The sequence below is a fragment of the Octodon degus genome, unplaced genomic scaffold (genome assembly GCF_000260255.1).
Source record: "Octodon degus isolate 3935 unplaced genomic scaffold, OctDeg1.0 scaffold00092, whole genome shotgun sequence".
NCBI classification, from domain to species: domain Eukaryota; kingdom Metazoa; phylum Chordata; class Mammalia; order Rodentia; family Octodontidae; genus Octodon; species Octodon degus.
Genome location: NW_004524668.1, coordinates 4,208,607 through 4,232,827, shown reverse-complemented (window position 1 = coordinate 4,232,827; position 24,221 = coordinate 4,208,607). Strand labels below are relative to the sequence as shown.

At 58.2% G+C, this 24,221-nt stretch overlaps 1 protein-coding gene across 11 annotated transcripts in view; it reads right to left on the bottom strand.

Moving 5' to 3' along the window:
* Positions 1 to 620: 620 nt before the first annotated feature.
* Positions 621 to 24,221, bottom strand: part of Rap1gap (RAP1 GTPase activating protein) — a 27,079-nt gene continuing 3,478 nt past the window's right edge. The window contains exons 2-24 of one of the 11 annotated variants that reach the window (XR_002822443.1): positions 21,937 to 21,972; positions 20,951 to 20,998; positions 20,054 to 20,092; positions 19,394 to 19,579; positions 16,443 to 16,546; positions 16,092 to 16,170; positions 15,656 to 15,709; positions 14,560 to 14,643; positions 14,186 to 14,286; positions 13,928 to 14,057; positions 12,819 to 12,974; positions 12,313 to 12,384; positions 11,536 to 11,622; positions 10,950 to 11,087; positions 8,927 to 9,058; positions 6,640 to 6,717; positions 5,713 to 5,822; positions 4,835 to 4,996; positions 3,286 to 3,409; positions 2,532 to 2,634; positions 2,097 to 2,231; positions 1,877 to 1,914; positions 621 to 1,582 (exon numbers count right to left, since the gene is read on the bottom strand). Coding sequence is in view for 7 of the 11 variants with exons in the window: in XM_023722491.1 (XP_023578259.1) it covers positions 1,906 to 1,914; positions 2,097 to 2,200; positions 2,532 to 2,634; positions 3,286 to 3,409; positions 4,835 to 4,996; positions 5,713 to 5,822; positions 6,640 to 6,717; positions 8,927 to 9,058; positions 10,950 to 11,087; positions 11,536 to 11,622; positions 12,313 to 12,384; positions 12,819 to 12,974; positions 13,928 to 14,057; positions 14,186 to 14,286; positions 14,560 to 14,643; positions 15,656 to 15,709; positions 16,092 to 16,170; positions 16,443 to 16,546; positions 19,394 to 19,579; positions 20,054 to 20,092; positions 20,951 to 20,998; positions 21,937 to 21,954 (2,118 nt within the window). In the remaining 4 variants the exon portion in view is untranslated. The other 10 variants (XR_002822446.1, XR_002822445.1, XM_023722491.1 and 7 more) reach the window with 10 other exon arrangements.

The window sequence follows — 24,221 nt, the reverse complement described above, 5'->3', positions numbered from 1 at the left end:
ATTCCTGCCATTCCATGTCAGGATACATTGCCCTCCTCACCACACTGCCCCCAAACCCTTCCCTGCACACTGACAGCTGCTTTTCACCCGGTAATCTGGTGAGCCACCTACCCTGGGCTTTGAGGACTGGAATTTTGCCCCACTCTTCTGCGCTGCTATTGCCATCTGATTAGCTATCTCATGGCGCCACCTGGTGGTCACATAGGGAAACTCTTGGTTTACGCTGCCCATGAGAAAGGAAAAATACATGGAGTACCTACTGTGTGCCTGGGGCCAAAAGCTAGGTGTTTGTATGCACCAGTTCATGGGACGTGCATAACAAGTCCCAGGAGAGACCCTATTGTCTGTACTTTACAGAAATGGAAACAGGATCAGAGAAGCTCAATTTCTCAGCATCACCCTACTAAGAGAGTGTGTCAGGACCTTAAAGCAGGCCAGTCTCAGAAGCCACGCTCTCCTCACTGTGGAGAAGGGGATAGAGAGGAAGGAAGGACGGTGCCCAGGAGGAAGCCATGGTCAGTGGTCACAGACCCTGTGGCTTGACCTTGAAGGCATCCCCTGGTGACAGACTGTCTCCACCAGTCGGGGTGGCGTGCACACAAAGCCAGCCCAACTCCAGATACAATAGCGATAAATAGAATTTATTTTGTACAACTGTTACCAACATACACGTGGCCACGGGGCTTCCAAAGTGGGGGTGTGGCCAGAAGGCTGGCCTTTGGCGTGGCACCTAAAGTGTAGACAGACACACACAAGGACATGGACTCACAGCAGCTGTGCCTGGCTGCCCCTCCACAGCATGGGGGCCGGTGGAGACCCCTCAGCATGGAGCGCCCAGGAGCGAGGGATGCAGGGGTTAAGCTGGGCGCTGGCTGAGGAGCCAGGTGGGTCCCTTTCTCTCAGAAGGAGGTCACCGGTTTGTCATGTGTAGGCAGTGGAAGGGAATCGGCAGATCTGTGGTGCAGCTTAGAGGTCCTGGGCGGGGGGGCAGTGGGCACGGCCAGCTCGCAGGCCCTCAGCCCACCTGGGGCATCAGGGACCTCAAGAAGCAGGGCAGTGTGATAGGAAGGCCCACTGACACCAACCCCTCTGGGTCAGGTGCGCAGAATCACAGTCTCTAGTGACCTCTGAAATAATCTTGTCCACACGTGGCAGAGACAACCAGAGAAGGTGAGCCACTTGGGCAGAGCCACACAGCGGAACCCGAAGCTGGCAGCCCAGTGCTCACTCCACACACTCACACCCCACCACCTCCACAGGCAGCGGCACGCACTGAGCTCTCCGCCTCCCTCGCCCACTTTGCTCCCCCACCCAGAGGGGCAGCTGGGTGATGGAGGCTCAGGGCAGGGCAAGCCCCGCCTGCAGTCCTGCTTCAGCTGAGCACTGCCTGGGCCAGTGGGACGACGCCAGCAACTTCCCGGCCCCAGGTCTGGGTGGCTCCGCCCTGCGGAGAGCACCCAGATGGGTGGGCGGAGGGGAGGTGGGAAGCAGGGGAACCGGGGCTGGGGTTGGCCTTGGGGGTAGAGGTCCTGGCTGCCCGGATGTGACACAGCCTCTTCACCTTGTGCTTCTGTGGCCTCATCTGCAGGGACACGGGGTGCAGACACCGTGAAGTGCAAGCTGCAACCGGGGTCCTGGGCTCCAGGTGTCTCCATCCCACACTCAGAGGTCACCAAGCTCCCTCCCAACAGCTCCTGGGTAGAGGCGAGGCAAGGCTCACCCGCCACACGGCACAGGGGAGGAGCCTGCAGCCAGGGGGCGGGGCCAGCCAGAGCGACCCGCTGAGGAGAGGGGGAGGACCAGCTCCTCCACCCACAGCCGGCCGCCTGTCCCACAGTCTCCCAGCCCACGCACCAGCACAGGGGCCCAGGCTGACCTGCTCAGCTCCAGTTCCCGGGTGGCCGGCTAACAGCCCTGTAAGGACAGCAGCGCCACAAGGCAGGGGGCAAGGCAGGGGGACACAGGGAGGCACAGTCATGGCTGTGCCCAGGCTGTCCTGGCCAAAGGAACCCCATGACCTCTGGGCCCTTCGCCTCCTCCCAACAGCCAGCCCCCAGTGGGATGTGTCTCCCTCCCACCCCACCTGCTGTTCTTACCAGCTGGGGAGTGTGTGGCTCAGACGCTTCCAGTTGGATCTTGATCTCGGGACACGCAGGGTCCCCCACCTTGCCGGCGTCTGGGTGGGGTGACCGGGACAGGCCTGGGGAGGGGGGCAGGAGGGAGCCACCTCACTGGCCAGGGGGAGGCACCAGGGAGAACGCATGGATGGGCAGTTGGCACAGGTGTTCCCTAGGCCTGCCTGGCCCCTCCTTAGGGACCCCTACCCTAGTGCACCTCCTTGCCACCCCCGCTGAGACTCCCAGAAGCTACTAGCCCTGCAATCTACCCCAGATCATGACCCACCAGTGTCCCCCATGGTAGGGGTAGTCATATCCATGCCCACCACTGGACATAAGACCTAGTCCTGGAATGCAGCTCTACCCTCAATGACTCAGGGACACCCCACCCTCTGCAGGAGGCCGACATGCTACCTGGGGAGCTGCCACCGCTGGTGGTGCTGACGCTGTCCTCCAGCCATGTGCTGTAGAGGAAGGAGTCCCGCTTGTGGGGCGTCCCTGACGATGACACGCTCTCCTGGGGAGGGGGGGAGATTAGCCCCCCTCACTGGCCCCAAAGTCTGCCGTGCACAAGGCAGATCACACAACACATCCATGGATGCCCTCCCAGGCCAGGCCCCTGGCATGGGTCAGGCCCTGCGTGCCCTCAGGGAGCCTGAAGTCTAGGAGGCCAGCTGGGCCGAGATGCCTGTCTAGAAGGCCACCATGCAGGGTGCTGTCCTGGCTCACTCCCTACAGTGCCAGCAATGAGCAGGACAAGGAGTAGGTGCCCCTGAAGGTCTGCTGAATGAAAACTGACCGAGGGTGGTGAGAGCCAAGTCCAGGGGTCTGCGAGGGTGTAAAGCAGGGTCACTAGCTCTCCTGAACCAGACAGTCAAGGACAGCTTTCAGCAAGCAGAGGGAAACCTGGCCAGGCAGAGGGAGCGGGACAGGAAGAGCATTCCAGACAGAGGCTTGGAGGTCTTCGCAGCCCCCAGACTGGGCTCTCTGGACAGTGCGGTGGTGCCATGGAGGGACCAGAACAAGGAGGGTCAGGCTGGGCCACTTCTCTACCTGGGTCCCCTCATCACAGCTGCAGCCAGGCCTGCACTTCCGGCCAGAGCACCTCCAGGGGCCCAAGAGCCGCGCTCCAGGCCGCGGAGGTACACGGGCCCCTTGGGTGTCTCACCAGGCCTGTGTCCTCCCCGTCCACGCCCTCCGTCTCCTCCACCACACTGGCGAAACTGCTGGCACTGGACGAGGAGCGGGAAAAGTCCTTCAGCACCTCTGCTCTCTGGGCTGCTGTCTCCGCTCTGCCACAGACGGCGCCCCATTAGCAGCATCCACCCAAGGCGGCCCTGGTCGGGCCCGGCTCCCTCACTCCCTGCCAGGAGGCCCAGCCTGCCGACAGCAGGCACCCTCACAGCCTCAGCACAGCTCCTCAGCCTCTGAGAGTCCTGGACTCCCATGGCCTTCCTCGGGCCCACCCCAGCTCCACACCCACTCACGGCTTCCCTGGCTTAGGGTTCAGTGCCCTAAGCACTCACCTGAGTTAGCTCATGGCTGTCACTTTATGGCCTTTCTTACAGAGGAGGAGACGTCGAGGCATGAGAGGGTGGGCACACGCACGCCCAGGGGCACTTGGTCGTAGGCGGGAGAACAGAGGTAGCTCCATGCCCTACTTCCATAACCCCTCTTCTTCTTCGCACACTTTGTCTCCTGCCTGGAGTCTCACTCCTCTCAGATCCCAAAGCACAAATCTCTCAAACACCCACCATGATGGGACCTGCAGGCCCTGTCCCTGTCACCTACTCTTTCCTGCCTCTGCTCCCCAGAGTCTCAGCCCAAGCTGAGTCCTCTTGGTCCTCCTGAGCACAACCCAGAGAGAGGCTCAACTGACCTGGGTCAAGGGAAAAGCAACCCCTTGGCCGCTGCCCCTGCCCTCCCCACACAGCGCCACCCACGGGCCCTGTTCCTTCTCCTCTTCACACCTCCCACAGAGCCACCTGTAACCCCAGCCTGTAACACCCAGAGGGACAGGGTGGAGCATTAGGAGTTTGCGGCTGGCAGGGGCCACTCCGTGAGACTGCATCTCAAAGTAGGTATGGCTGGGGATGCAGCTCAGGGGTGGCAGGCATGAGTCCCTGGCTCAGTGGCCAGCACACACACACAAAATCTCTCAAAGCCTTCTTAATTCCCGTAGTATAAAATTCCAAGCTTCATGCAGCCTGTGAGGCACTGAGCTAGCCCCGCTCACCCTCATGCTGCACCGCCCAGCCCCTCGATCTCCTGGCTCCTCTGTCTGCTCCCCTTCTTGCCATCCTCAGGCCCTCTGCACTTGCTGGCTCCTGACCTGGAGCCCTCTTCTCTCTGCCAGCCAGGCCCAGCAGGGCTGACGCCTCACTCACCCAGCTCTCTGTTCAAATGTTACCATCCCCAAAGAACCACCCACAATACGACTGCCCCCAACATTTCATCACAGTCTGGGGCTCTATTTTCCTCCTGTCCCGCAACATGGAAACGGCATACAGGCCACTCGAGTGCAGGGGCGGCAGGTGTACAGCTCACCACCCCACGCCTGGGCTTGGCAGGAGAGCATCAGAAGAGGAACTGAGAGGTCACCCAGCCCCCCATGCCCTCCCGAGGCAGTGCCAAGGTTCCTGGGCAGCTGGGCCCAGGAGATGGGAAGCACGAGCCCCCCACTCCAAAGCTCTGGTTCAGTGAGCTGCAAGCCCAACCTGTTCTTGGCTGTGGGCATCTCTGGGGAGCTCTGAGTGGAAGAGTTCTCCGACTTGGGCTCCTGTGAGACGTGCCCGCTGTCTGGGGTCTTCTGGCCAGCCGGAGGGCTCTCCCTGCGGGGCACACAGGGGCAGCGAGAGGATTCAGCTCGGGGCCTGGCGCTGGGGTAGAATGAGGTGCAGGCAATGAGGGGATGTCACGGACACCTTATACACTCCGGGGTCAGCCCACTGTTGCCCTGGGGCTCCTCAGCCAAGCTGGCCAATGAGCGGGCAGGTGGTAAAGGAGCTACAGCGACCAGGACACCTTCCTGTGACACATGTTAGGACTGGGGTTCGATGGGAAGGGGCCTCCCCAGGGCACCCAGCTAATGCCAAGACTTAAACTCAGAAGGTTGGCATTCTGAGATCTAGTGGCAGTGGGGACAGTGCCAGCTCCTTTCTTGGAGTATTCCTAATGCATAGACCCTGTCACATGAATGGAACCAAATCGTCACAGAAGCCACATGCTCTTTCTCATCCCAGTGCTCCAGACTGGGTTAAGAGAGCTCAGAGGAAGACAGCCACTGGCCCAAGGTCACAGCCCGGAGTCTGGAAGCTACTCTCTACACACGCTCACAGAACTAGCCAGCACTCTCACAGTGGGGAGTGGGCGCAGGGCAGCTGGACGGGCCGGGGCTCAAGCCCCAGCTCTGCTCCTTGTTGGCTGTGTGGCCAGGGCAAAATCCCTGACATTCAGGCCTACAGTGCCAAGGGTGGGCCCCGAGGGAGCTACAAGGACTGCCCTGTCACAGGAAGGGAACAAAAGGTAGAGGTGGGCATTCCCGCTGTCTGCTCGGCGGTGACACTGACAGGGCGCAGGGAAGGGCCTCACCTACCTCTTCTCCTGCACCTCCTGGATGTTCTCGATGCCGATGGCGCTGCTGCGGCGGGAGCCAAACGGGCCTGACTTCTTCCTTGTGGGGCTCTTCCCAGGGACAATCAGGGACTGCAGGGAGAGGCCCCAATTCAGCACCCAGCTGCCCTGGGAGCCCCAGTGCCCCCCACTGCCCTCTGCCCCAAAGCAGCAGTGATGAGCAAGAAAGGGGAGGAGGTGTGCATCTGGGCAGCCCCCCAGCTGGCCGCAGCTTTGGAGAGGGGGGCCCTGTAGAGCTGCCCTGGGTCGGTCTAGGAGAAGGGCAGGGCAGCCACTCCAGGCTGGGAAGGGACGAGGCCAGGTCCTCAGAATGGCCACCACGCCAGCCCCTGGGCTCCGGGGGCCTTGCAGCCTACTGGTGGTGATGAGCATGAGATTGCAGCCCCAGCCCCCACCCTCCGTCCTCACCGTGTGCCACCCCACCCTTCTCAGAACCTCCATACTGTCTGGGGGAGCGGCAGCTGAAAAGTCCCCCCAGCTTCCACATACACCAAGGAGGAGGCCCCAGGCAGGAAGCAGGGCCCGAGGAGGGATGGAGGGGCAGGATTTTCAGGCCAGTTCATGGTGGGGAGAGGTTGGGGCAAAGGGAGGGGCAGTGCTTCATGCAGAAACAGCAATATTGGGGGACGTGCAGCTGGGCAGAGGGTCTCTGGGTTCTGGGTCCTGGCAGTGAGCAGGGAGGGTCAGAGGCCCCTGGCAAGGGCCACTGGCTCTGGCCCAGGTGCCAGGCCCCAAAGCAGGTGCAGAGAGGTGCCAGCACTCTGTCCTGCATTCCCCTGGGCCTGTCCTCGGCAAGGGGCCACGTCCCCAATATGGCCTCCGTCCTGAGAGCGAGCGGAGAACAGCGCGTGCAGCAGCCTCCAGAGCCGGTGGCCCTGCGGACGACAACCTCTTCCACGGTTCCTATGCCTATGGCACTGCCCCGGCGTCCGAATCTACTTGCACTTTTCCCAGGAATAAGCAATGACTGGCAAGCAGCAAAGGGTGGCAGAGGGTGGGGGGAGGGGGAAAGGGGGGAGAGAGAGAGAGAGAGAGAGAGAGAGAGAGAGAGAGAAGAGAAGAGAAGAGAAGAGAAGAGAAGAGAAGAGAAGAGAAGAGAAGAGAAGAGAAGAGAAAAGAGAAGACAGGGCCACATGGATGGGCAGAGAAGGAGAGAAGCATGTGGACAGACAGCAGAGGGGCCGAGGGTGATACGGGATTATATGGAAGCAGGAACACATGAGAGGGGGCACAAAGAGGGACAGGTAGGGACAGAAATGGGTCCAGAGAGTGAGGGTTACAGATAGAGATGGAGAGAAGGGAAAGCCAGGGCAAGAAGAGTGGAAAAGGGGATGGTACAGATCGGTGGGAAGCAGAAAGAAAGAAAAGGTACAAGAAGGCAGAGAGGTCAGGAGGGAGGGAAGGGAGGGAAGGAAAAGCAAGAATGGAAGAGGCGACATGAAGAGAGGGAGAGTTGTGCAAAAACAAAAACAGAAATGGGTCTGGTTACTGCCATGGTGGGTGCTGCTGGCCTGGCCCTGTCCCTGGGACCCCTCTGTGGCAAGGAGGAAGGGAACACCTGTGGGCAGGTCGGGCCAGCTCCTCAGATGACAGTGGACTTGGTGACTGCTGGACAGCAGAGGCCTCGCCTTGCTTCCCTAGCCAGACCAGACCATGGGGCAGGTGGAGGGTGGGGGTGCAGGTGCCTCCCGCCACATGACACAGCTTCATAGCACTAAGCACGGCTTGGCATGCAGTAGACAGTCAATAAGAGAAGGAGGGAGGAAGGGAGGAGAGATGCTAGGGTGGGTAGATGGATGGGAGGACACATGGATAGATGGGTGAACAGATGAATGGCTAGGTGGCTGCATACGTGGGTGGGTTGGTGGATGGGTGGGTGTGTGGATGGATGGGGGATGGGGGTGGGTGGATGGATGGGGGATGGGGGGTGGGTGGGGAGATGGGGGATGGATGGATGAACTGATAGATCGGTGGATGGACTGGCACGTGGATGCGTAGATGAATGGGTAGGTGGCTGGGTAAGTTGGTAGATGAATGGATGGATGGATGATGGATGGATGGATGGATGGATGGACGGACGGACGGACGGACGGACGGACGGACGGATGGATGGATGGATGGATGGATGGACAGATGAGTGGAGAAATAGATGGGTGGGTAGGTAAATGGTGCATGGGTGGATGGATAGATGGTGGGGGCTGACTGGCTGAATGGGGAGCACAGCAGTAGATACAATATCCAGGGTGGCCACAAGGTGGCGCAAAGCAGCCAGCCCATGATGCAGGCCTGTTTCTCCTGCACACCTAGCAAGCCTGCTGTGGGAGGGGTAGACGCCCGCAGGACCTGGTGGACAGTTAGTGGTCACACAAGAAGGGCTCGCTCAGGAGATGCCCACACAGAAGCCTGGTTCCTGGCGCATGATAGCAGCCACAGGCACAAAGGCTCTGGCTGCTGCAGACATACAGTAGGAGGTGCCACAGAGGAAACGCCCACACAGCAGTGCACTTCCTGACACACAGTAGGTGTTCACTGATATCCAGGGCTTAGCACGAATCATTTATTCACACAGCAGCCCAGGTCCTGACACACAGGACATGCTCACACAGCAGCCCAGGCCTGAGCACATAGTTGGTGCTTACAGAGTTGATGCCCACACAACAATGCATTTCCTGACACAGTAGGTACTCAGGCACATGTTAGGTGCTCACAGGAACTCAGGGCCAGGCACACAGTAGGTGCTTACAAAATGCATAAGCACACAGCAGCCCAGGTCCTGACACAACGGGTGCCCACAGCCTGACACACAGTAGGTGTCCCCAGAAACCCAAGACTTGACAGTAGATACCACACAGCAGCCAAGTTCTCAGCACACAACAGACGGTAGGTACTCATTGGGAATGGGACACAGAGGCTGCCCCTGAGCTGACCCCCAGAGAGTGACACCTGACTGAGGAAAGGGCCAGGAAGAGGAGAGGACCGAGGAACTGGGGAGGGCTCTCAGCACCCCATGTCCTGGCAGGGCTCCTAACCCTCCATGGAGAGTAGCAGCTGAGCCGAGCCCAGAGCCCAGGGAGGGTGTGTGGACCACAGGACAATGGGGAGTGGTGGGGCTGGTCCTCAGGTGACAGGGACACTGTGGACTCCGGGAGGGGCAGGTCAGAGGAGGGGACACTCACTATTCCAGCTGCCTTGGCCAGGTCAGGGTTGTTGGGAGTGAAGCTCCCGCTGTGGCTGGTGGACACAGTGTTAGGCTTCTTGTTGCTTAGCCCCATGGCATCCATGGACTGGCTGCGACTCCGGATGACCCGCTGGGAGGGTGACATGGGGATAGAGGGGGCATGGATTTCGCAAGCCCCACCTTGGGAAGCTCCAGGAGCCCAGGCAACAGGCCCCTCCCCACCAACTTCACTCTGGGTGACCCCAGGCAGACCCATCCACTCAAGAGGTCTGTTTCCCCCTGTACCACACAAAAGGAAGACACACAGTGCTAAGGGCAGTGTGGGCCGTGGCTCTGCCCCCACTTGCCAGCTGGCCTGGTGTCAGCCACTTGGCCTCCCTGAGCCTCTGAGCCACCCAGACTGCCATGCGCGGCACTTCCTCAAGCAGCTGTTTTAAGGGGTGCAGAAGCCCCCAAGTCACAACCACATGTGTACTCAGAGATCCCTGAGAAACCTGTTGCTTTTTTAGGGTGTCTATACTCCCTTTCCTTCTTTTCTTTCCCCTTCCCCTCCCTTTTTTTCTGTCCTTCCTTCTTTCCTTCCTTTTTTTTTCCTTTTCCACCTCTTCCCCACTTCCTTCACCTCTTCAGACTAATCTACACATTTTGGGCGTTTCTTGTGGAGCAAGGTATTTCACATCCACTCTGTCATTCAACCCACCATGCAAGGCAGGGGCTGTCATCATACCCATTTTACAACAGATGAAACTGAGGCACAGGTGAGTTTAGAACCCATATGCTAAATCCTAGGTCCTGAAGTGTGGACTCTGCTACCCCAGAAAGGCTTCAGTCTAACCTGGGTCCCCTCTGTACCACCTACTAGATGTGACACTACAAGAGTGACCACCAAAGAACACACTTGCCCTGTGTCTACCTCCCACCCCCACCCCTGGTCTGCAAAGGGTAGGGGCAGGGCTCCCTCTGTACAGCTTGGTTGACCCCTTTGTGCAGAACCACAGCTTCTGCCTCCAGGCTGCCTGGGGAGAGGCTGAGACTCAAGTGGCCTGGCTGGGTATCTGAGTCCTCCTCCTGCAGGTGGACGGGGCAGGAGCATGGAGGCCACAACCTGGGGCTGTAGCCTGGGTGAGTGCAGGCCCAGCCAGGGATGAGGTGTTCCCATCTCCACCCACCTCTCATTTTGGGCAACTGTTGCTAAGGAGGAGCCAGGGTTTTGCATTTTGCTTTTTAACTTATGTTTCACTAATCTAATTGCTTTACAAATAGCTCAACAATTAGATGAGATAAGTGGTCATTACCCCATTACCCTACTCAACAGATAAAGGAACCAGGCTCAGAGCATGCCTAAACTGCTGGGTGTGGGAGCTGGGATCCCAACCAGAGAGCCAGCGCCCTCAGCAAAAGCTAGGCCAAAGATACACAGGGGAGGTCACACAGGCCAGGTCATTCTCCAAAGGACATTTGGCCCTCCCGGTCCTCTTTTTCTTTCCTTCACTCAAGGCAGAGTTCTCCTCACTTCTCTGCCAGCTCTTCTGCCAGCCACAGCCCAAGACGACACCAGCAGCACCTTGCTGACACCTGAACTCCAACCTTAGGAATTTCCCGGTGGACTCGACCCCAAGTTTTGGCCCCACCTCCATCACTGGCTCCTAATCAATCAGAGCCTCCCTTAATCTCCAGACTCAAAACTACCTCTCACAGGCCACACTCCTAAATCTAAGCTTGAACCTCTACCACACCTCCTGGAGGGAAACCCTGAGTACAACCCCCCAACCCTTGGGCCACGCCCACTCGACTCCACCCCAACCAGCTTACTTCTGGCCACGCCCACATCTTGTCCAGCGTCCACCTCGAGCTTCACCTACGGCCCTTTCCCCACCAGAACTCCACCCCCACAGAATTTGCCTCTGGACAAGCCCACACCCTGTGGATTAGCCCAGCCTTCCGCTCCACTAGGCCCTTGTCCCTGGGCCCCATCTCTGCGCCCCTTCCCTTGCCCAGGAGATCCCCCGGGAACACTTTACCTTGAAGGACTCAAAGAAACCGCCTCCACCTCCTCCGTTTTCCATCTTGTCCTCATCACCGCCCAGGCCCATCATGGACTGACTGTGAATGTGGAGTTCCTCATACAGCGTCTCCAGGAGGGCAGCGCGGGTCCGCTCCTGTGAGCCGGCCATCGGGAGAGAGCCCCAAAATCAACCCTCGTCCCTCAGTCTGCATCCTGGTATCCCACCCCCCTCCCAAGGTGAGGGCCACTTCCTCCCAGTCAGTTGGAAGAGGAAGAGCCCGGCCCTGGCTTCACTCAGGCTGCTCTCCACAGGCCCAGAAACCCTCAGGGCTCCTCAGCAAGATCTGGCTCCCGGCCCCAGGCCCCAGCTCCCTCCAACACACCATCAGCCTGCCTACCTCCCAGGCCTCGGCCTCTGTCCTGCTTTTTCTCCCTAGAGGGAAGTGGGGCTTCCATCCAAGATCTACACACACACACACACACACACACACACACACAGCCCCTCAAGGCTAAAGTCTGACCTGCCCTTGCTTTGCAGGGTGGGGGCAGGAAGGAAATTCTAAACAAGAAGGGGGAAATCAGCCCCAACAGCCCATCCTCACCTCCAGCTTGGCAAACTTCTCTGCTTTGTAGCAAGCATATTCAGCATTGATCAGCTTTGTCAGCAAAAATTCCTGGAACTCAGGCCCCTGGGAGTCCCCCAGGTGGAGAGGAGAAAGGGAGTCAGCAACAGAGAGGCAAGGGCCTGAGCCCAGATGGGTCAGGACCGAGCTCCTGAGCTGTGCCCTCCCGGGGCCTGGGAGTCCCCTGAGCCTCCTAGAGGTCATCTCTGGAGCTCAGATCGCAGCCCTTGCACCTGTGAGGGACACTGTGACCTTTCAAGGCTGCACACCCTTCAGAGGAGCAAACGCCACACGTTAGGATCAAGGTACTCTCCTACTGCTTTGTTCTGGGGGAGCAGAGCACACTAAGCTGGGTGGTTTCTAAGGGGTGACAGAGACAGAAGCCCTCCTCTCCCCAAACAGTTTAAAGGAGATGGTCAAAAACTAGGGCAGAATTAAGGAAAGGCCACTGTCTGTTATGAGAAACATAGTTTATTATTCTGTGGCCTTATTTAAAAAACAAACAAACTGGGGAAGCTGAGGCAGGAGGACTGCCATGAGTCCAAGAACCTGGGTTATACACGTGAGTTCAAGGCCTGACTGGACTGTACAGCGAGAATTTGTCTCCAAAACCAAGTTTTGGTCAAAATGAAGAGAAAAGCCAGGCCACAGCTGCACAGGGCTCCAGGGCCTCAGGAGACAGAATCTGTGCCCTGCCCCAGTCCCCTACCATTCAGTCAAGCGCTGTCCATGCCAGGGATAGGGGCCACCTCTCACCTTCCTGAACACAGCAGGGTCTGGCAGAGGGGGCCCAAAGAAGGGCACGTCATCTCTCGCGGTGACCGAGACCTGGAAGGGAGAACAGCTGTCCCTGTGGAGCCAAGGGCCTGCTCCTTCCCACAGCTGCCAGGAAGCCCTAATTTGCCTCTAGTCCTGCCACTGTGTCATCAAGGCTCTGATTGTTGGGTGGGTACATCCTTGTCCCCAGAAATTTAGCTCCTCCTCCTCTGCCCTGTATTCGAAAGATGGGGTCAGGTGGTGGGGGCCTCAGGGTCACAGGGGACTGTGAGGGCAGAGGAGGTGAAACAACACGACGAAAGGAGACACCAGAGGGGAAAGGGGAGGCTGCAACCATCTTCTTTGAGTCATACACTCTGGGAAGCTAGAGTATTCCCATTCCTCTACAAAAGTGGGAAGAACTGAGGCTCACAGAGGCCTGCCAGCGAGGCAGCGCTAGGCCTGGGGCCTCGCAGGCCCCTGCAAGGCTCTCTGAGCTCACCCACCTTGTAGAAGGGCCCATCAGGGCCACCCCCCTCGGCCTGCACCACCACATAGGCATGCAGGAAGTTGGATGCGATCATGTCGGGCACGAAGGGCGTGTTCTCATCCTGGAAGACCACTGCCACGATGTCGTTTCCGATGTGCCTCTTCCGCTGCAACTGAGCACAGGGCCACCACAGGCCTTCACAGCCTGGCCGGTGGTGAGAAAGCAACAACCCGAGGATGAGAGGGCTTGGGGATGGGGCAGAGCACACCTCTAGGGATTTGTAAACCACCACCACCACCCCCCAGTGTGGTAAGAACGTTTTTTCATTTTCTTGCTAACTGCAACAGAAGAGAAAGTCAAAGCCAGCAGAGAAGTGACCGCCTACAGTGAACTCTGGTACTTGAACCCAGGTCTCCCAGTTTCGAGGCCCTACACTTTAGCACTTGACCTATCCAGACTCTCCCAATCATGGCCCTTCATCGACCAGACAAGCTCGACCCTCTACGAACTCCTGTTGCTACAAAGAACAGAGAATCTTATGAAAAGAACAGAAAAAGCCACTAAACCTAAGGAACGAGTCCTTCTACTTTTCTCCCGTTAGCAGCAGGGTGAGCAGACAGCCCGAGGGAAGCCCGGGACGAGGGCACCCAGTGCTTCAGTTCAACTCCTGGTGCACCTCGCGACGCAAGGCCCGTGCGGAGCTGCTCTCTGTGCCTCCTCCTTCCAGCTCCTTCACAGCCTAAGCCACCTGATCTCCAACACTTGTTGACTCCTACGCCTGCCAAGTCTTGGTGCCCCCACAGGACCCTATAAGGCCCCTTGCTCCCCACAAAAGTACTAGCTCAGCTTTACCAGGCTCTTGCTGTCTCCCAGGTCTGATTCTAGTCACTTACTGTGTCCCCTCCCTTATGCTCACCCACTAGGGAAGCGCCACTGCTATCCCCATTTCGCAGATGTGGAAGTGGGGGCTGTCCTGGCACTGAAGCAGCCTCTCTTACCTGCCCCCTACCTGGGGGAGGGGGTCATTTCCGTGCCTGCGTTCCAGGGCCTGGCACGATGGACACTAGATGGACAAGTGGGGCATAAGGGGACAGTGGGAAGCAGGTAGATGGGTGCCCAGGCTACCTGCTGGGCGTCCCCTTCAGTGTAGGGCAGCTTGGTGGACACATGAAACATGATCTCCTTGTTGCGGAAGTTGCAGTACACGGACTCGGTCCCCGTCTGCCCGTGGGTCACGTCCAGGCCACCTCGGAACCTGCCCCAGGGCCCCCAGGCCACAGCTCAGTTTCCAGCCCCAGCCAGGCCTCTGTGCAGCCAAGATGGGGCTCCCCCAACCAAGGGCCACGGGTCAGACTAGCTCGGCTCTCCCACCTGAAGACTCACCCCTTGAAGTCCTGCAGTTTGACCTTCTGGCCTAGAAATTCAAGGAACTCCACAAAGGCAGGGCTCTCCTCATTGGTGCTGAAGAGCTCTTCCTCGGAGGTCTGGGGACCACACAGGGGTGCTGTCATGGTCACAGTCATGGAGCTGCAGCTCCTGAGCACCCCTACCACGCCCTCAATAGCCAAGTCTGGGGGACAGCAGCAGAAAGGAGGATGGGCTGTGCTGGATGCTAGGAGCAGCAGGGGCTGTTGCTCAGGTGTCCCCAGGGAGGGCCCAGGGCTTCCGGGAGACTGAGAGCTCTGGCAGCACTCTGCCCTGTGAAGTCTACAGTACCGGGGCGAGGTGGGGCGGAGGCAGGATAGGGAGGAGCACACCTGCCCAAGCTTCTGATAAATGACTCCGAACTTGAAGTTATTGCTGATAACATGTTCATCAAAGGTGACGATGAGCCGGGAAGCCTGTGGGACAGCATGGGGTACAGGGACGCTGCATGCACACTGCTGTCCACTGAGCTCTCCCCACATGCCCAGTGCTGCATGGATTGTTCTTAAGCAAGCCCAGTGGGGAGGGGGAGACACTCCACTGGCCCCTCTGCATCTTGGTTGTAGAAAGCTTCAGCAACCTGAAGCTGTAGAGAGCTCTACAACCAAGGTCACCAGCCTGCAAGTGTCTGCTGGGTGGGGACACATCCCAGACCTGTTGGGCTCCTGACTGGCCTGGAGCCCCTGGCCTGCGATGGCCGAAGCCGCCTCCACTGCAGTCTAGCACCCAGCTCCCTAAGGCACACCCATTCCATTGCACATCAGTCAAGTCCCACCAATTTGCTGAGGAACCTTTAAGAGGCCTCTAGGAACCTCCCTCCTGGGCCCCCAGGGATTCGGGTTTCCCTCTGTAATCAAGAGGTGGATCCTGACTTCACTCTACTCCAGATTTCAGTCAGGGCCCACAAAGGCTACTACACCATTCAGGGACCACCTCTTCCAGGAAGGGCCCCTGGCTGGTTGAAGAGAGAAGCCCCTGCCTCTACTCCCACACTGCCACGGTGTCTGGAGCCAGCAGGTAGTACCAGGGCTGGAGGGGGAGCATTTACGGAGGTGTGCATGGTATGCTTTTTCCTCAGGTCCCTTCTGAGGACAGAAGACAAGACCAGTGGAAAGAGACGTGACCCAGGGAAGGTCCGTGACCCAGGGAAGGTCCAGAGCACAGGTTGCCTTGGGAGGATCCCCAGGCAGTACTGAGTTTCCAGGCCTGAGGGGGCCTGCCTACAAGAAAGGCACCCCTGGGTAGAAATGCAGTTCTCCTTATCTGCTGCACACCTTTAGGACCTCTCTGTGCTTCCTCTTCTGAGGACTGTGGACTTGGCAGGGGTATTGTGAGGGTCAAAGAGAGACCAAGGGGAAATACCTGGCACACAGCAGGTACCCAGTACATACCCAACGCACCCTCAGCAAGGAGACCCCAGAGCCATACCTTGGGGTAGAGCACAGGGTAGAATCGATCCACATTGACATCTTCACACACCAGCTGCAAGAGAAGACCATGGAAGTCATGGGGGGTCGGGAAAGGAGATGAGAGGGGACTCTGGCCTCAATGGCCAGGTCCAGGGATAGCAGTAGAAAGGAGGCCAGGCTAAGCTGGGGACACCAGAGGCTGCTGCTCAGCATACAGTTCAGAGAACTGAGGTCCCCTGGGGCCCGAGGTGCTACAGTGTCAAAGGACACAAGAAGGGACAGGTGCCCGCGGCATGTGCACACAGTCGGAAACAGTGGCAGGTAGGGCTGCAGAGACTGGCTGCACTGCATAGGGCGCAGGCTTGCAGCTGCAGCTGAGTGTGTGCTGGGGGCAACCTACAGCCTACAGCCCCTGGGGCTCCCAGCACCCAAAGTGGGGGGCGCTGATGCCTCACCTTTGCCATCTGGACCACATTGGGGAATTCTGTGAGGCAGGAGATAGGGATGACATCGTGGTACGTCCGGCACTTAGTCCTGTAAGCAGAACACCACATGGTGAGGGGCTGGGCAGTGGGAGAGGGAAAAGAGGCCCTGCAACAAAAAGACCAGAGGAGGCAGCCCACAGGGAGGACCAAAGGTGACAATGGGCACCAGGGCTAGCAGAGCCACACACTTGCTGTGTGACCTTGGGCGAATCCCGACTCCTCTCCAGGTCTCAATATGGAGAAGGGTAATAGAGGTGGGCATTCAGCATTTAGACCTCAGCACCCCTTGCTGTCCTGGAGTCCCTGTGACACAGCCCTCACCTGAGCAGCAGCCGCAGGTGCTCTTGGTCCCCGATGACGTCATACTTGAGGGAGAAGACCAGGTGGCCGAGGGCAGTGTCCAGTGAGTAGTAATTGAAATGTTCCTGTGTGGTGTGGCGGGAGAAGGGTGAGGCTGAGCTTGGGGTTTCCAGAAACCAGAAAGCCGGCTCACCCCAAGATTAGGGCCTTTGCCAAGCGGCAGGTGTCCAGGCTCTGCATCAAGTAGATCTACCGCTTCCCAGCAGAGCAGCTTGCAAAGGGCACCTTACCTCTGTGTGCCTCACTTTCCCAGTATGTGAAATGGGAGTGAAGACACGTACCTTGAGGTGGCAGAGACTGAAAAAAGTCAAGTGCCTGGTACCAACGCAGTGTTCAGTAATTGTCTCCAGTAACTTTGCTCTCTCCTGCTCAGCAGTCAGGGCCACACACATACCTACAGAGCTGTCTCCTGGCCTCTCCCCCACAGATGTGACACACACAGTGGGTGCTCAGTAAGAAAAGGCCAGCTAGCGTGTGTGAGGTTCTGGGGTTTAAGCCCCAATACATAGAAGAGAAACAGGCACGAAGATGGACGGACGGACAGACAGTGAGCCAACCAGCTGATTGCCCAGGCTGTGACTTTGTGGCCCCTGAAGCCAGGGCTTGTGAGAAACAGGAAGTGAAGCATCTAGTAGCACATAGGGCACTGACCAGGCAGGTTCCCGCTCTCCTGCTTCACCTAGAGAAGAGGGCAAGGACTGCGAAGAGGCACTCTACAAGCCTACGGGGTGGCTGTGGCAAGGACAGCACCCACAGATGGAAGCCCAGGCCTGGCACCTCCAGCTAGGGTCGTCCGGAGGCCAAGGACTACAATGGAAGGAGACACTAGCCCAGCCTGACCCTGGGCTCCCTCTGTGGCCCAGCCCTGGAGGTGGAGCTGGCTCTTCAGCCACGCCCATCCCGGGAATCACCCTGGAAGCAAATCCTGTTTAAACATGAACACCTGTGCTCAGAGACTGCAGCCAGAAGGGGGGGGAGGGGCCAGAGGGTGTGCCCACAAATCAAGAGCTAAGAGGCACTCTGACTAGACCTGGGGCAGAGAGGTCCTCAGGCCTGCCTGGGCACACAGTGGCAGAAACCCCCAAATGGTTGGCACTGCTTACGGAGGAGTACAAAGAATTTTGCAAGAAGTCCAAGGACCAGGGAGTTTTCCTGACCCTTCCCCCCAAATCCAGATGATCCCAAAGGACCCAATGGGACCTGGGCTTGGAATCCTAGAATATCAATCTCCAAAGCCACTTTCTAACAGAGCCCAAAAGCCACCCCCTCCCGGCACCCCACCTGGAGCCAGGAAATGGCCCTGCTGTCTGCCAGCTGCTGGAACTCCCTTTCCTCGGTCTGCTAACCTAGCCCTGGTTATCATGTCTCCTCTCAAATTCTGCCATGCTCAAGGCCTGCGACCTTCATCGGTCACTCATCGCTCCTGTAGCAAACTTTCCTGTGTGCCAACTATGTGCTGGGCACACGTGGTCCCTGGGAGCCCACCACCTGCCAGGCCACAGTGAGCCTCTGGACAGGGGGTGTCTGGGACACCCAAAGGGCTCAGCTAGGACACAGAACCTCAGGTCGCTTGTGCTTATCCCCAGGCAATGACTCCTGAACCTGCATAGGCTAGTGTGTATAGTGGGAGCATGGGTTAGTCCCCACCACAGTGGATCCCCCACCCCAACAGTTAGCCTTAGTATCTCCCAGGGTCAGGCTGCAGACTCATACACACAGCCCAATCCTCCCAACAGCATGTTTTCAGGTTTTGGTTTTTTTTCTTTAGACAGGGTCTTGCTGTGGAGCCCAGACTGGCCTCAAACTCAAGGTGATCTTCCTGCCTCAGCCTCCTGCATACTGGGCATACAGGTGTGTGCCACCACGCCCAGCTCCCACAGTACATTTGAGCGGAAGGTCAGCCAGAGCTGGTTCAAGACCAGGCTCAGTAAAGGTGACCTTGCCTGACTCACTTCATTTCCCTGCACTTCAGCTTCCTCTTCTGGGAATGCAGGGTGATCTCGCTCTCACAGAGGGATTAGGCGGATGGAACAACAGCTGTGGCTGACCGTGTTTAGCAGACACAGTTTTGCATGCTTTATGAGTGCTTTCAGTGCCCCCAGTTTGACAGATGAGGAAGCAGGCTCAATGATAAATAACTTGCCCAGCACACCACTGTCACTAGAAGGGAGAGCCTAGATTCATACCCAGGCCACAAGGCCCCCCCCAACCCATGGTATGCTCCCCTACTTTGGTTGTCAACGACACGGACAGCACCTGGCATGCAACTTCCCCTCCAGCACCCATAGCCTCCCCTACTAATTCTTGAGAATACCCTTGGGTGTTGATCCTTCAAGCTCTTACTAGGCAGGGTCTGCTGCAGGGCTGAGGTTACATCAGCCCCGGTCAAGATGTCACATGCCTGTGTCCTCCCAGCCCCCACCCCAAGCTGCCCAACATCCAGCCTGGGTCCATTTTGTTGACTGCTGTGTATACCAGCTACCTAGGAAAAGGCAGCTGAAGACAATGGGAGCCCACTATTTGCTCACCCTGATAAGCAACGACCCTGCTGGAGATGCCATTCCAAATCTTACAAGCATGGTCTCATTAAAGCACTGCAGCAACCTCAGAATGGGTGTCGCTACTGATGTTTCTTCAGAAGTGGAAACTGAGGCACACCAAAGTTAAGCAACGTGTCTGATGTCCCACGTGGGGAGTGTCTAAACCAGGACTCAAATTGGTAGTAGCCTCTGCAGTTGGCCGCCATGGTGTCCTATTGCCTTTGCAATAAATGTTTGTCAAATGAATGAATGAATGAATCCATACGCATGGTCCCTGGAGTTCTGGGATTGCCACTCAGCCCCGCCCAAGAGTTCTGTGGTCTCCCAGGAGGCTGTGTGGTGACCCACCACTCCCTGCAGCCAGCCACCCACCTTGCCAAGAAAGTGCTTCCGGTAGATGCGGGCTGTGGGGTTGCACTCCAGCTTCACCTTGGTTGTGGGCGACTGCAGTGGCTCCATCTCAGGAATGCTGGTGAGTTCGTGGTTGGTGCCTTCAATCCAGTAGCCCCCAAACTGGGGCAGCAGGATGAGCGGGAAGGGCCCTTCTCGCCCTAAGACCTGAAGTGGGGCTTGGCTGAAGGTACTCTGTACAGCAGTACCCCATTAGGGACCCCAGGACATCTTCCAATTCTGATTGGGGATACTTCTGTGGTGGCATTAGGGGTAACACAGGACAACCCAGCACTGTGTTATCCCCAAGGTTCAGTTACCTTCCTGGAGCAAGGGGGTAACTGCTACAGCCCTTCCCCCCTCAGACCCAGCCATGCTATCCCTTGCCCCGGCATTAATCGATGGGGGCAGCCTCCTGGAGAGCTGGGAGCACTGGCCTTCCCAGGAGGCTGACATTTGGATCAGAAAGCCTAAGGGCTCCAGCAGACTCTGAAGTCTAGGCCTGAAAATGAAGCCTCTAGCCCCCAAGGCAAAGCTTGCAGTCAGGCTGCTGGGAGGGAGGATGAGCCAGGTGTCCAGATGGCCTGCATGAGGACCTCCCCAGGATGGAGGCAAGGGTGGGCTCCAAATCCAGCTGGGTACCTCGTGAACGCTTGGGTAGGGAATGTAGTCTTCTTCCGTCTGCAAAATACAAGTAGGCAGAGGCTCAGCTGGGGGGGGCCCTGACCCTCCACACCTACCAGGTTCCCCAACACACACTGTTCCGCCTACACTTGGGGCTGGGAGTGTGCACAGGGCCATGGCCTCAGCCTTCAACTTCAGCATACAGCAGAGGATCGGCCCAGGGTGCCCCCTACAAGGCTGGGCAGAAGCAGGCTAAGCTTGCCATCCTGACATCTTTGGAGTGCTCTCTGCCTAGAGAAAGGAGACTCCCTGCTGCCCCTCTGAACCATGTAGGGACTTGTGAGAGGCTGCTCTCACCCACAGTTTCCCTTGCAGGGGTCTAGTGCCCCCCTCAACTGCCAACTTCTAAGACCCGGTAGCACCAACACTATCTGAGGACCACTCTGAGAACACCAGCCTGGACTTGGCAGGAAACCTCTTTCAACCTGGGTCCATTGCCCCAGGGCTAGCTGCTAGTGTGTGGGGTCCTGAATTACCAGGAAGCATGTACCCATCTGGGGGAGTGGCTGGTGGAATATCCTCTGCCCTAGACAGGAGGAGGGGGTAGGAGCCAAGGTCCCAGTGGGCGCATTCCTGCTGAGAGCACAGGTCCCCAGGGAAAATGGCTAAGGAACAAGCCCTAGAGCAAGGGGCAAGTATAGTGGTACAGGCCAGGAGAAGCTGCCCTGAGGCCCGGGTATGGCAGGAAGACTCCCTATATCTCAGAGCTCCTGGAGCAGGGACCTGGGTGCCCTGCTCACACAGGCTGGCAGCTGGCACACAGGAGGACTCCTTCAGAAGCGGCAGCTGTGGCACTTCCCAGACCCCGCCCCCCAGCGTGCAGTCTGCTCCAGCAGCTAGGCCTGGCCCACCTACTTTGAGGGGTGGTGGGAAGGAGCATCGCTGTTCATCCATCCTGCTTCCCTGCAAGAGAAAGCAGCACCCCTTACACCCGCCCAGGCCTGCTGCCAGGCGTCCTCCCTGACAGCCTTGCATCCCGCTGTGCAGAAGGGAAAACCCAAGAGGGACCTCCCCCCACCAACGTGGGGGTGCTCCTCAGACAGGCCAGCCCATGGCTCGTTCCTCAGGCCTCTCTGGAGGGCCACAGTCCTGGCCCTCAGCAGCAGAGGTCAGCTAGGGGCTGTGTACAGGACACACATGCTGCGGGGAGTGGGGGCAGGGGTGGTGTGCAGGCCTGGTTGTGCAAGGCATGTGGGAGGGGGTGACTACATCAATGCAGATATGCGAAGGGGGGATGGGGGATGAGAGGCTGAGAGAGAAAGGAAGGGGGCATCAAGAGCAAGCGCTTGGCAGGGTGAGCTGACATCAGCGAAAGATCCCTGCCCTGGTACACGCCCTGCCCACCTCCTGTGCACCCACATACCCTGTGAGAGCAGGGCTGGGGTGGAGAGGGGGCCAGAGGGAGGCGTGGGGCAGGGCTATGCCCTGGGCTGCCTGGCTCATGAACACCTCCCCCACCCGCAGCACAGGCTCTAGATGCCTGGCATCTCTCCCACCTCCACTCGGCAAGAGGGTCCTGCGGTGCCTGCAATGTATCTCTCTGGGTAGGAAGGGTGTGTGGGTATGGGGGTGAGTTGAGCTGACTGCGGCTCTGTGAGGACCTACACAGGGATGGGAACTGGAGCGTGGATGGGTCTCCAGGTCAGATAGAGGCAGGGCGCTACCAGCCTCCTCCAGACAGAGGACTCTGAACTGCCAGCTGCCACTCTCTGGTCCTGGCATGGTCTATTGAAGGCTCCCAGCCTGTTCTCAGAGAGGGCTGGGAAAATTGAGAGGGCCCCGCCACTGCCAGCCCAGCAAAGTCTGTGGCTCCCCCAAACAGGCTTTTATAACTTCCTCACCTGCATCTTTTCAATCATCGCAAACAGATCAGTGTTCTGCAACAGAGGAGTGAAGATCATGATCAGTCCTGAAGTGGCCTGACCGACCATGCCCAGCTGGAGGGGTCCCCGCCCTGGTCAGCCACCAAGGTACCAGGGAGTGGAAGGAGTGGAGGGTGTGGTTCTGGGCAACAAAGCCCACATGCTGACCAGCTGTCCAGTGAGGTGAGCCTACAGCACAGGTCTTGGGGCCCTGGTAGCCTACCCCTCCTCTAAGGGAAGAGGCTGCTGCCCTGGGCAGAGCCAGATCTGCCCCAGGCACTGCAGGGTCCACTCAGTACACAGACCAGAGCCCCTGGTCCCAGCTCTAGAGATAAGCCCAGCCAGAAAGAGAGGAGAATCTGTGGTTCCACCCAACTCTCCTGGAAGCCAGCCAGCCAGCCAGAGGCCTTTGCTCAGGCAACCTACCCTTCCCCCAGGCAGTGTAGGGGGGGACTAAGAGGGGATCTTTGGGCGAGAAGATACCCACTGGGCCTCCACAAGTTCGGGAGCTCACACACAGCATTTCATACTAAAGCTGGCCCTCCCAAGGCTAACCAGGGTGTGCACAGGGTTAATCCAGCGTCTGCCAGCTGCCTGGCAGCATGGGCCTCCCCAGCGCCAACTTTCTATAAGCCTGCCTGAAAGGCGGCATCCCTGCCGGCTGGTGACTGGCAGGGGCTAGGGGCTGGGCCTGGGAAGCCCCCAGAGCCTCCAGGATGGTGCCCCTCCCCCAGTCCTTCCAAGGCTGAACTCAAGCAGTTCCTGCTGCCTCGTGGGAACATTACCTGAGCTCACAGACATGTGCTAGGAGGTTGTGCACACTAGGAAACACACACATACACACAAAAATTCATGGACTCTGTGCATTGTGATTCTCAGAGCCACATACTAACACACCAATATAAATGTTGGCACCCTCAGTTATACAACAGCACACCTACTCACACACAGGTCCACGTACCACAAAAGACACATAAACACAAACCCACACCTACACCTATGTTGAAGATCTGCACACAATGTTACGTAAACACTACAAAACCACTCTTCTGTCTGAAACACACTGCCACACACACTCCCAAAGACAGGCAGGTGTTCAGGAACACAAACACAAACACCTCCCTCCCCCAGCCACAAACCCCCTTTCCCCAGTAGGGCCACACATACACCCTTAACAGCTACAACAAACATCTCAATGTGACAAATTTTAAGAAAAGACCAATGTAGGAGATGTCAATCCTCACAAGCCAATACCTCTGCCTGAGTGCAATCTCCCGCCACCACACATACACACAGCCCTGGTGAAGGTCACCAGGCACAAATGCCACCTCATGTGCACACTGAGGCCTGTCCACAGAGTAAGACCCACCCTGGAAGGTCCACCGTGGTCACCTCTTGCCTCACCCAGCACCTGCGAGTTTGGAAGAGACAAGACCACTGACCGACAGCTACAGGAGACATCACAGACACACACCTGCAGTCCAGGGAGACAAACACACGTGTCAAACCGGCACTGTGACAGCACTGGCATTTGTTGGGATCAGGACATGGCCTCCAACCTGCCCCTTCCATGAGATACAGCAGCGTGGGCACCCCACTCAGGTGACCAAACAGCCTGGAACAAAACCACGCCTTGCTGCACCAGGAATCACAGCCACATAAACATTGACACATGCTACTGTCACCCAGCATGTACACACAGCAACAAGTAACACCCACAGTACAGCCTCACAGACAGCAACAGACGCCCGGGCACATGGTGAAAAGAGGCTGGGAGTGATGTGGCCCAGATAGGCGGGATCCCCACCTTGGGCAGCACCACCCCAAAGTTATAGTCTGATATTCAGGGCCCAGACAAGACATGGAAGGGGGAAAGTGGTCCTACCTTCACACACACACACACACACACACACACACACACACACACACAGTGCCACTGCAGGAAACCGCAGGCTGCCCCTCAGTTCCCTGGACAGCTGCAGCAGGAGCCCAAGTCCTGACCCTGGGTGAGGGTTGCACCCTGCCTTGAGCCGCCACCCGGTGTCAGCCCAAAGGCCAACACACCCGCCCTGGCTCAGGCTCCGCCTGCTGCGGTCTTCGAAGTTGAAGTCGGGCTGCCCGGCCCGGAGTCCCCTGGGCCAGGCCGCCTCGGACCAGTCCTCACCTGCCAACCACCCCCCGCGGGCAGCGAGCCCCTCCGCGGGCGGCCGGGGGGCGCTGGGGGCCGCGGCTGCGCCATCCCGAGCCCGGCCTGGCCCCAGCGG